Source organism: Hemibagrus wyckioides, linkage group LG04 (assembly GCF_019097595.1).
Source record: "Hemibagrus wyckioides isolate EC202008001 linkage group LG04, SWU_Hwy_1.0, whole genome shotgun sequence".
Lineage (NCBI taxonomy): Eukaryota > Metazoa > Chordata > Actinopteri > Siluriformes > Bagridae > Hemibagrus > Hemibagrus wyckioides.
This window is the reverse complement of record NC_080713.1, coordinates 25,481,871-25,494,491: the sequence shown is the minus strand read 5'-3', so window position 1 is coordinate 25,494,491 and position 12,621 is coordinate 25,481,871. Positions and strand designations below refer to the sequence as shown.

Sequence of the window (12,621 nt, the reverse complement as noted above, 5' to 3'; positions counted from 1 at the left end):
TGTGATGGTGGAAATCCGCTGAAGAGAACCGCACTGCGCTTCAGAAGCATCTGTGTTGTACTGAACGCTGAGAAAACGCTACACTAAGGAAAAGCCCGCCCACGACTGAACAACCTGCGTTTATACCACAGCGCTGCTGAAGTCTCCATTAATTTGGTCAGAAAGGGTTGATTAACTTTCTTGAACAGCAGCTCTGCTGATTGCAATTCGATTCAGATGTTTATGTTAATGCACTGGCTCTAAATATGTAATTGTTTCTATAGCAACAACATACACAGGGATTCACAGTACATACTGTAGCTCGAATGGATCAGAAAGCTGATCTTTGTAGGCTCAAAAACATTTTTATGCTGTTTTTCAGGGGTTGATCTCGGGCCCTTAGTTCCAGTGAAAGGAACTCTTAATGCTTCAGTTTCATACCAAGACATTTTGGATAATTTCATTCTCACAACTTTGGGGATGACCCCTTCCTGTTCCAACATGACTGCACACCAGTGCACAAAGCAAGGTCCATAAAGACAGTTTGGTGTGGAGGAACTTCACAGTCCTGACCTCAACCCAGAAATTGTAATCTTAAGGGGGAATTTATTATATGAATACAATGACAGAAATGCAGTATACACACACACACACACACACACACACATAAAACACAGAATACACATTCACATAGACATACAGTGTATGTGTGTGTGTGTGTGTGTGTGCTGTAATGCAACAAATTTAACTAGCAGCCATTTGTATGCATCCACACAAGCGTATAATGAAGCACACATAAACAAACAATGGAAAAGAGAAATGCTTACTTTGGACAGTCGCTTGTGAGACTAGCATGCAGCGAGGAGGAGAAGAAAGAAATCAGAAAAAAATGCAACAGAAAAACAGAATGACAACAAGACAAAGTGCAAGAGAAAGCAAAGAGTCACTGTTATATCACAGAGATTTGACCGTCAAAGCCTGACACTGAATAAGGAGGCAAAGGAAATAAAGATAAAGAAAAAAAGAAGAACTAAAGCTTAAAAGAAAGTTAAGCATAGAAGATGACAGGATTAGTTTATGGCACTTAACATCCATCCTTCCACACAGGTTTCCCCTCTCTCCCTCCATCCATTAACCCATCCATCTATCCAATCATGCTCTTCTCTGTCTGTTTATTTATCCATCCACACACCTGTTAATCCAATTACATAGTCTTCAAACCATCCATCCATCCATTTGTCTATCTACCTTTTTATCTTTTTACCCAGCAATTCATCCCTTCAGCCATCTTTACTCATCTATTCATTTAGCCAGCCTTCCATACAGCCAATTATCTCTCCTTCTATACAGTTATCCAGACTTCCATTCCATCCATCCATCCACCTATTTATCTTTTTAGCTAGCATCCATCCATCCATCCATCCATCCATCCACCCATCCATATTAACACAACCATTCATTTAGCCAGCTTTCCATACAACCAATTATCTTTCCTTCTATTCATTTATTCAGCCTTCCCTCCCTCCCTCCCTCCATCCATCCATCCATCTAGCCAGCTTTCAATACATCAAATGATCTCTCCTTCTATACATTTATCCAGCCTTCACTCCATCCATCCCATCCATCCGTCCATCCATCCATCCAATCAGCCCCCAATCAGCCCCCAATCATTTTGTCCATCTCTCTCTATTTACACTTTAAAATTCTTTCACATTATTGCTATATTGTTAAGCTTATCTGGCATTATGCTAACATTAAAAGCAGTATTATTTTCTTCTGGAAGTCCAGACTGTAACTGGGTCAGTGGGTGAGATTTTATATGACTCTGATTAGAAGACACCACTCGAGCTGATTGCTTCACCTGCTAGTCCCATGCAATCAGTAGCCGTATTGGTCCTGCACTCTGCTTGCATATTATCAGGTTCAAACGGTCAAATATTCAGAACTGAAGTAGTACAGAATATCATTTCAGTTCAGCTGGACACAGATGACCAGGGTGAGTAAATTCAGTTCTGTAATGTAATGTGGAAGCCAGCATTCTGATGATATTATTATTATTATTGTTATTATTATTATTATTATTATTATTATTCACAGATAAACAACTTTGGAACTTATGGATGAAGGTTTTCGGACATGGGTACACTTTCAGGACAGAAGTGTTTTCACTTTACGCTGGAGATAAAGGGCAGAAAGTGGATTATGGGTAATAAGGATAATAAGTGCAGGGCTAATAGGTTAAGGCACACAGAAGGGTCAGGTGTCTGGGGTGTGTTGACACTGTACACAATAATAATAAATGAATGAATGGATGAAAAGAAAAACTAAGAGTGGACAAAAAAAAAAACATGTCTATGTGCAGGTACATAGACATGTTTTTTTCTTCTTCATTTATTAGATATTTATATAGATGGAGCTTCTACACTCCTCTGGAAGAGAGGATCTATGTGATCTGTCTGCACAAGCACACCTCCTCACCTTGGAGTTTTTAGAGCCGCTGCGCGTGGACTGAGCCGAGTATGTCCGAGTGACCAGCTGCTCTGGGGTAGAGGGCGACTTGGAGGTGTCGGAGTGTTCAGAGCCCTTCTCCACCATGTTCTCTCCCTCCAGGCTCGGCACCGTGGGCGAGCGACAGCGCTTCCGCAACACCGGAGAGCAAGCGGGACTGCTCCGGGTTGAGTTACTGGCAGTGCTGCAGAGAGAGAGGAAGAACAGAGCGAGAGAGAGAGAGAAATCATCAGAACACACTCTTCACAAATGTTCTGTATTTTGTAACACTACAGTATATTAAGCTCTAATGACATAAAGAGATCATTCCCTTTTACTCTGTAAGTGGTTCAGGATAAGGGTCGTCACTCCTGTCCCTAAATGTAGCTGATTAACCAAGTCATGTCTGGTGTCTGAATTTAATGAAGCTAAACACATAAAGGAAGTTTTCAAAGCTCATAGGTTTGCTTTGTGGGGAAAAAAAGTTGATTTATATCACAGTGGTGTGGATTACTACAGCAGCCCTGATATTAGATCCAGCCCTAATCCAAATCACAGGATTGTAATCTATACTAGATTTAAACAACAACAACAAAAACGAAACTAAACAAAAATTCTTGATGTTAACAAATTTCCCACACATTATCTACATTTATGCACTGCATCACACCATACACTTAATGTATATGGTATATATACTGATCAGGCATAACGTTCTGAGCACTGACCGGTGAAGTGAATAACACTGATGATCTCCTCATCATGGCACCTGTTAGTGGGTGGGATATATTAGGCAGCAAGTGAACATTTTGTCCTCAAAGTTGATGTGTTAGAAGCAGGAAAAATGGACAAGCGTAAGGATTTGAGCGAGTTTGACGAAGGGCCAAATTGTGATGGATAGACGACTGGATCAGAACATCTCCAAAACTGCAGCTCTTGTGGGGTGTTCCCGGTCTGCAGTGGTCAGTATCTATCAAAAGTGGTCCAAGGAAGGAACAGTGGTGAACCGGCGACAGGGTCATGGGTGGCCAAGGCTCATTGATGCACGTGGGGAGAGAAGGCTGGACCGTGTGATCCGATCCAACAGACAAGCTTCTGTTGCTCAAATTGGTGAAGAAGTTAATGCTGGTTCTGATAGAAAGGTGTCAGAATACAGAGTGCAGGACGGGTCAGGGCTGTTTTGGCAGCAAAAGGGGGACACGATATTAGGCAGGTGGTCATAATGTTACTGTATGCCTGATCGGTGTCTGCTCAAAAAAGTTAGTGGCAAAGTTTTAACAGATCAGTCATGTATGAAAAATGAGCATTTTTGTTCTTATTATAATGCAAAACGATACATTCAATAATTTTATCCTAAGTAGAGTAATGCACTCTACAGCATTAAAATAATGTTAAGAGAGTTCCATTCTGGGCTCCTCATTCGCACTACATATGTGTACACACACACATACACACACACACACACATGCCTGCTTTGTAACCCTGTTGCTCATTCTAACCCTCCCAAACACAACAGATGGTAAACACCTTCTTGAGTTTCATTCAGAGCTGAATCAGCCACTCAGTACACCTTATGTAACTGCTTACATCACATCCAGTGAATCACATGCCCGCTAAACCTCTCTAGTATTTCACCAGCTCACAGACAGGAACACACTGACTGTGTTGTTCATACACTAGATTGCCAAAAGTTTTGGGACGTCTGCCTTTACATGCACATGAATGTAATATGGAGTTGTCCCGCCCTTTACAGCTATAACAGCTTCAACTTTTCTGGGAAGGCTTTCCACAAGGTTTAGGAGTGTGATTATGGGAATTTTTGACCATTCCTCTAGAAGTGTATTTGTGAGGTCAGGCACTGATGTTGGACGAGAAGGTCTGGCTCTCAGTCTCCGCTATAATTCATCCTAAAGGTGTTCTATCAGGTTGAGGTCAGGACTCTGTGAAGTTCCTCCACACCAAACTCACTCATCCATGTATTTATGGACCTTGCTTTGTGCACTGGTCTGCAGTCATGTTGGAACAGGAAGGGGTCATCCCCAAACTGTTCCCACAAAGTTGGGAGCATGAAATTGTCCAAAATGTCTTGGTATGAAGCTGAAGCATTAAGAGTTCCTTTCACTGGAACTAAGGGGCCGAGATCAACCCCTGAAAAACAACACCTGAATTCAATGATTTTGGAGGGGTTTCCCAAAACGTTTGGCAATATAGTGTGTGTGTGTGTGTGTGTGTGTGTGTGGGTGTGTGTGTGCCAATCATCAGTAACTCCACCAGCTCCTTCATGTCGACTTTTTTATAGAAGGTCATTCTTTCTAAGACATAAAATAGCACTGTTATTTATCAATGACACTGAAGTTACTCTGTTGTGGTAAACCTAAGGGTGCCAATATTTCTGAAGCAACAGAATAAAATAAAATGTGATAATCTAGAACGGTTGTTGTCCAGCAGTCCTTGAAGCATGGACATACTGATTTCTTTTTATTTTTGTTACAGTGATGGAAATCAATCACAAAAATGGTTTAAATTATACTCATGAAATGACATAAAAAATAAAGAAGTGTGATAATGACTGAAATGAAACTTAATAACAGTAATAATAGAAAGTAGTTTACATACACAATACTACAACAGCTGGAAGGATGTGTGTGTGTGTGTGTGTGTGTGTGAAGAGCTGTGAACTCTCTGTTTTGTAAGCATGTGTAATAGTGAGAGACAGAACAGAGCGCATTGATATTCTTGCTACATGAGGTCTGTCTGGAGCAGGGATAGATCTCTCTCTCTCTCTCTCTCTCACATACACACACACACACGTTTGTCCCTGTAGCATCTGTCACCCATGGACTGTAGGACAGCTCATATTGAGGAAGGTGATAAATATTAACTACATAAAGCATGACACTGAGACCACCTACTTACACGCCTGCTTCTATTACAGTTTCCTACAGCTGTAAAGAAATACGTCTAATCTGAAAGAGGCTTAGACCTGCAGAGTGTGGAGACGAGCTACACAATAAAGATTACACCATAAAGCCACAAAATGTACAACACACACACACATACACACACACATAGTAGTATGCTGTAGTTGAAAAGTGAGGGTGTTTCTATGGTAACAGACAGCAGAATTGGTGGGTTTAGTAGAGTTTCAGCTGAAGAGTGCAAGACAGGGATAAGCACAGAGAACACACACACACACACACACACACACAAAGAAATGATAGCAAGTGTGGGTCTGGGTCGGTGGGTCGTACAGAGAGCAAATGAGGGGCTCTTAAAGCTGTGGGGAAGCATCAGAGCAACAACTGAGGAGCATACAGATCTTCTCAATACATGACTCTATACATCATACATGTCTATCTATCATCCATCTATCCATCCATCTGTCCGTCCATCCATCCATCCATTCATCCATCCACCCATCCTACAGCCTCGGCCATCAATCTATCCCACTATCTATGCAATGGTCCATCTATCCATCCATCAATCCATTCATCCGTTTGCACAACCACAGATCAAACATTCCATCTGGCAAACAATACATTCATCTGTGGCCATCCTACTCATGCACCTATGATTCCATCCATCCATCCATCTATCCATCCATCCATCCATCCATCCATCCATCTATCCATCTATCCATCCATCCACCCATCCTACAGCTACGACCATCAATCTATCCCACTATCTATGCAATGGTCCATCTATCCATCCATAAATCCATAAATCCATCCATCGATTCATCCATCCATCCATCCATCCATCCATCCACCCATCCATCCATCCACCCATCCATCCAACTTCTACACCTGCAGCACTCAAGCCAAACAGCATCTCTTTATAACCTTATCTATTAGATGCTGCTTGGAACTTCCAAACTTTCTTGTCTCTGCAGTTTTGGCTCCTGAACCATGACCATCTGCCAGGGTCTCTCTCTCTCTCTCTCTCTCTCTGTCTCTCTCTCTCACACACACACACACAAACAATAGCACATACACACACACATTGTATGGCTATATAAACAATGTATACACAAAAGCTTTGTGTATGAGGCTGTCTGTACATATAAGACACCTGCATGAAAGGGCAAATCCTCATTATATATCAATCAACATCAGGCGAATCCTCATTATTTATGCACGAACATCAAGCAAATCCCTATTATGTATGCATCCGTGTATCATCTCCAACACAACTGCATCCTCCACAATACACAGATCTGTCTGTTTACTGATTCATTACTGAGTCATTATACTGACACTATATCAAACTAATACCAAGTAAACAAATACACACACACACACACACACACACACTGCAGAAGACCCTAGCTGTTTTCTGTGGGAGGGGCAATGAACACAAAAAACAGTGGATCCAAATGTGGGTTGTGTCTTCATTATTCCAAAGTGCAGCATGGGTGTGGCACATACTTATCCCCAAACACACACACACACACACACACACACTATTGGTGCCAAGATCTAAGCACGAAAATAACCAAGCACCATTTCCTATCTTTCACTCATATCACACACACACACACACACACACACATCATTTCGATGCATCAAAACAACACTCAGCCTCACTCCCTCGTTCCACACTAACCTGGCCGCCATGTATCACGGCGCTGTTGTGCTCGCCATCTCTTAGCAAGAAGGAGTGGCTGCCTGACGGAAAACAGGAGGAGAGGACGAAAGAGAGAGGAAGCATTCCACAACAGGAAGACGGAGGTGTCAAAGAAAAGCTCTCAGCGCCGCTGCATTAGTGCCGGAGTCTCTCTACCAGTCCTCATGGTAATGGCTGCTCTCTCGCTCTCGTCTCTCTGCCTCCCTCTCTCTATCGCTCTGCATCTCCGCGTGCACTTGTGTGTCTGTGTATGTCGTGTGCATGTGTGTGTGGGAGAGAAATGGTGCGTAAAGGAGAGAGACGGACCCTCGCTGGTGCAGTACGTGCTCTTAGGACGAGGACCGAAAAGCGAAAGCACGGAGAGGACGAAGACAAAGAGAGGATGAGGGAGAAAAAGAGGGAGATCTGGCTGGCGCAAAAGTGCCTGCTGGCTTGTTAATAATTTAAAGTTGATGAAAGGAGCTGGTCTGACATCATTCACTTTCAGTTCACTTTACAGTCTACAGCCAACCAACAATCTAAACACACACACACACACTAGCACTTTAATTAATGAAAGTGGGCGATTCATTTTCTGTGTGGGATTTACAGTAACGTGCTACAGAGTAAGAGGTTTTCTAACGACATTTCAGCTGGAACTTCAAGCGGGGAATAAAAATCATGCTGCTGAATGAAAATAATCAACACCCGGGTAATGAGAGGGGAAAATACTGCAGCAGAGTGAATCTCCCTCCATCTGAGTATTATCCAGTAACGACATGTCCTCAAGTGTTTTATTCCACTTATATCACAGCAATTATATTTTAATGAACACATTTTACAGAAAAAACATGGAGTATAAACAGTCCTTCCTTCACCAGTTCCCTCTGTTTTTTCTCTCTCGTGATTTTAGTAATGCATTTGTTCTTCTAGTTCAACCATTCATTCATTCATTCCTCCATCCACCTATCCATCCATTCATATACACAATAATTTATCCATCCATCCACCCATCCATCCATTCATTCCTCTATCCACCTATCCATCCATTCATATACACAATAATTTATCCATCCATCCACCCATCCATCCATTCATTCCTCTATCCACCTATCCATCCATTCATATACACAATAATTTATCCATTCATCCATCCATCCATCCATCCATCCATCCATTCATATATTTATTAAATTATCCATGCATCCACCCATTCCGTCAAACCATTTATCCATCCATCCATCCATCCAATGATCCAACCATCTGCCAAGCCATCCAACTATCCATCCATCCATCCATCCATCCATCCATCCATTCATTCATTCCTCCATCCACCTATCCATCCATTCATATACACAATAATTTATCCATCCATCCATCCATTCATATTTTTATTAAATTATCCATGCATCCACCCATTCCGTCAAGCCATTTATCCATCCATCCATCCATCCATCCATCCATCCATCCATCCAATGATCCATCCATCTGTCAAGCCATCCAACTATCCACCCATCCAGCCATCTATCAAGCCATCCATCTATTTATCTGTCCATCCATCCATCCATTTAGCTGTCTTTTGATACATTTATTCAATCATCTTTCAAGAGATCCTTCCTTCCATCTATACATTTATCCTACCATCAAGCCATCCATCCATCCATTTATCCATCCATTCATATACACAATAATCTATCCATCCATCCATCCATTCCTCCATCCAACTATCCATCCATTCATATACACAATAATTTATCCATCCATCCATTCATTCATATATTTATTCAATCATCCATACATCCATCCATTCTGTCAAGCCATTTATCCATCCATCCATCCTACCATCCAACCATTGGTCCATCTTTATATCCATCTATCCCCCATCCATTCACTGAACAATCCTTCTTTACACAAATCTGACATCTCCCTTCTACATAGCTGTCCTCAAATATGTTCATTTGTTCAACCATGTCCATCCATCTATCCACCCAGACCCATGTCTATCTCCTCAGATACTCGTCTGTTCATCCATCCATTCACTCAGTAGTTTATTTATCAGTCAGTTGACCCATTTTCACTTGTTATAGGAGCCATAAACAGCCATTCTGTCACCAGCCTCCTTCCTCTCATGACATTATTAATAAAAAAAATGCACCAAGAAACCCTGAAGCTCTCTGACCTGAAACTGAAATCTAAAAGTTGCTGACAACTAGATTTAGTTTAGTCACAGCTAGAAACACACCTGAGAAAACACAGTTAGTGAATGACGAAGAAATTTCTAGAAGTGGAATGGTTTCTGGAATGAAAAAGCTGTCAGTTGTTTGTTTTGAGGATGCCAGATAAATGGTACAGTCCGGGACACGCCATTAATGTGTATTGATCACTGATATGAGAATTTCAATCTCTGAGAATGGAGAGGTAGTGGTATAATAATATTGGTGGGTTCTTGGTGAAAAGACTATTCCACAAATTCACACACACACCCACACACACACACACCCACACACACACACCCACACACACACACACACCATGCAGTCTATAAGTTATCACCTCAGCCTATCACCCAGCAATCCCTCAAACCCAACTCGTCCCTCAGTGTGATTTAGGCTTTGGGATGTCTTTGCTGCTCTGCCTTCAACGAGCAATTTCATTAAACCAACAGATAAATCAAAGGGCAGATTCAACACACTCTCTGTTTAGCCAGTCATACAGATTCACAGCGCTGTTAGTGCAGATCTATACATTTATATCTACTACCATGACATTAGAGTGACTAACATCTCACTCTATCTGTTATAGTTGATCTAGAGATGTTCTAGAATAGAAATTCAAATGTGTGTGTGTGTGTGTGGTGAGTTACTGTGGCCTTGTTCCAGGTTTCCCTTCCCATCCGCTGATTGTAAGATACTTCGTCTTTGAGGTTGTTTACCATATTGCCATGACAACCAGGCTTGGGAATGAATTGGAAGTACGCAATGTTACAGCAAGGCAGTGTTACGGTGGCTATGCTGTATCCATGGTAACACAGGCTGTCCCTCACACACATACACACACACACACACACACACACACACACACACACACACTGAGCTGTAGTTCTGAATGATAGGACAAGTCGAGAGAGGAGGTGGTGAGAGCGAACACACGCACACACACGCACACACACACACACACACACACGCATGCTCATGCACAGATTTCACAAACATCACAACGTCATCCTGCACAGGCTGAGAGAACAGACAGCCAGTCTGACATCACAATAGCAATAGAGCAGAATGAAATCTCTTTCACACACACACACACACACACACACACACACAAACACACTGTGACTATTTAAAGGAAAACACACTCAAACACATTAAGTATGTTTATACTGATCTGTTTGCTTAAGGATTTTGGTGATAATGTGTTGGTTGGTGATGGATTTTCATTAATCCTGTGTGAGATGAGTGTGTGGTGTTTGACTGTAGCGCAGGAGTCACAGGAAGTCACTGCTAGCATAGTTACAATGCCATGTAATAGCACAAAAAAAGTTCCAGGAAGCTGGAATAATCGTGATGATGATCAGGATTCACTTAAAAACAAAAGCTTCTTTATTCATTGACTCATTTTCCAGCTCAAAGTCCACCCAGCTGTTGAAGCTCCGCTAGGGAATAAACGCTGTAGATTGTAACACTACTATAAACTACTAACTAACTAGTACTACTAATACTATACTACTACTAATATTAACACTACAGCAGCAGCAGCTACTTCTACTACCATTACTAAATACTTCAGCTATTTCTGCTAACACTGCCCATTCTAATACATTAACATTTATAGCATTTGGCACAGAGACTAACATTTTTTACAACTTAACAATTGAAGGTTAAGGGCCTTGCTCAAGGGTCCTTATCTTTCCAATCTCTACTACTACATTAACATTTATGGCAATTGGCAGGCACCCTTATCCAGAGGGACTTACATCTGAGCAAATGAAGATTAAGGGCCTTGCTCAGGGGCCCTATCTTTCCATTCTACTACTACATTAACATTTATGGCATTTGGCAGACATCCTTATCTAGAGGGACTAGAGCAATTGAAGGTTAAGGGCCTTGCTCAGGGGCTCAGCAGTGGCAGCTTGGTGGACCTGGGATTCAAACTCACGACCAATCAATAGTACAACACATTAACCACTTCACTACTACTACTACAAATACTAATACTACTAACTAATACTATTACTAATATCAACACGAGTCCTACGACTTTTAACACTTCTAATAAAAAATGTTCCTGTATATGAATAAATAAATAATACACTTTATTTATATGGTAGATTTCATATGTGTTCTAGTACAAAACTGTGTTCTAATACTAACATCATCTCTATTACTACTACTACTACTACTAACACCACTACTACTATACTACTAACACTACTTCTACTTCAACTACTACTACTACTACTACTACTAACACCACTACTACTATACTACTAACACTACTTCTACTTCAACTACTACTACTACTACTACTAACACCACTACTACTATACTGCTAACACTACTTCTACTTCAACTACTACTACTACTAACACCACTACTACTATACTACTAACACTACTTCTACTTCAACTACTACTACTACTAACACCACTACTACTATACTACTAACACTACTTCTACTTCAACTACTACTACTACTAACACCACTACTACTATACTACTAACACTACTCCTACTTCAACTACTGATACTACTAACATTATTTCTACTTCCACTACTACTGCTACTACAAACACTACTCCTACCTCAAGTACTACTAACACCACAACTACTACTTCCACTACTACTATAACTACTAACACTACTGCTACGTCAACTACAACCACTACTAATCCTAACACTTCTTCTACTACTAGTAGTAAATAAAAAAAGGTACCGGAGGTGAATGAATCGATAAATGAAGTATAAGCGTCATTATATTTCATGTCTAAAAATGTCACATGCTTTCTAGTGAAGAGTTACTTGTGAATATGTTTTGACATCTCCTACACACACACACACACGTATGCACACATACACAGTTCACTGGAGTGACAATTAAACTACAATATGCTGGTAAACAAGGAGGAGTTTAAATATTCAATTTGTGTGTGTGTGTGTGTGTGTGTGTAGTGAAATCCCTGCCTCAGGCAGTGTGAATGCTGTATGAGTGCCCAGAGGGAGCCGGGAGCCGGGATACGGGAGCGCAGCCAACCCCTTATGCCCGTCCTTATGCCAACCGTCCGTTTATTCTCCACCCTCCTGCTGGACAGAGCGGAACAAACCCTCCCCTCTGCATTTCCCCTCAATCCATCCCTCCGTCTCTACTGCCAACGTTACGCTTCCGGTTCAGCTTTTCTCCATCCTTCTATCCCTTCTACTCCATTTCAACGTGTCCTGATGGGATTTGGCCTCGGCATGCACCCCCTCAGGGTCAGCCAAGATCGTCGATCAGCGGCGACACACAACGAAACTGCATTCATCATCATGACTGTGCAAAGCCACACAGAGC

At 41.5% G+C, this 12,621-nt stretch overlaps 1 protein-coding gene across 9 annotated transcripts in view; it reads right to left on the bottom strand.

Moving 5' to 3' along the window:
• gramd1bb (GRAM domain containing 1Bb) overlaps positions 1-12,621 on the bottom strand; it is a 130,148-nt gene that overhangs the window by 28,667 nt on the left and 88,860 nt on the right. For 5 of the 9 annotated variants that reach the window (XM_058387379.1, XM_058387383.1, XM_058387385.1 and 2 more), the window contains 2 exons: positions 2,458-2,671; positions 807-827 (listed from right to left, as the gene is read on the bottom strand). In XM_058387379.1, coding sequence (XP_058243362.1) covers positions 807-827; positions 2,458-2,671 — 235 coding nt within the window. Of the gene's footprint in view, positions 1-806; positions 828-2,457; positions 2,672-7,071; positions 7,224-12,621 lie in introns of those variants that run through there. The other 4 variants (XM_058387380.1, XM_058387389.1, XM_058387388.1 and 1 more) reach the window with 2 other exon arrangements.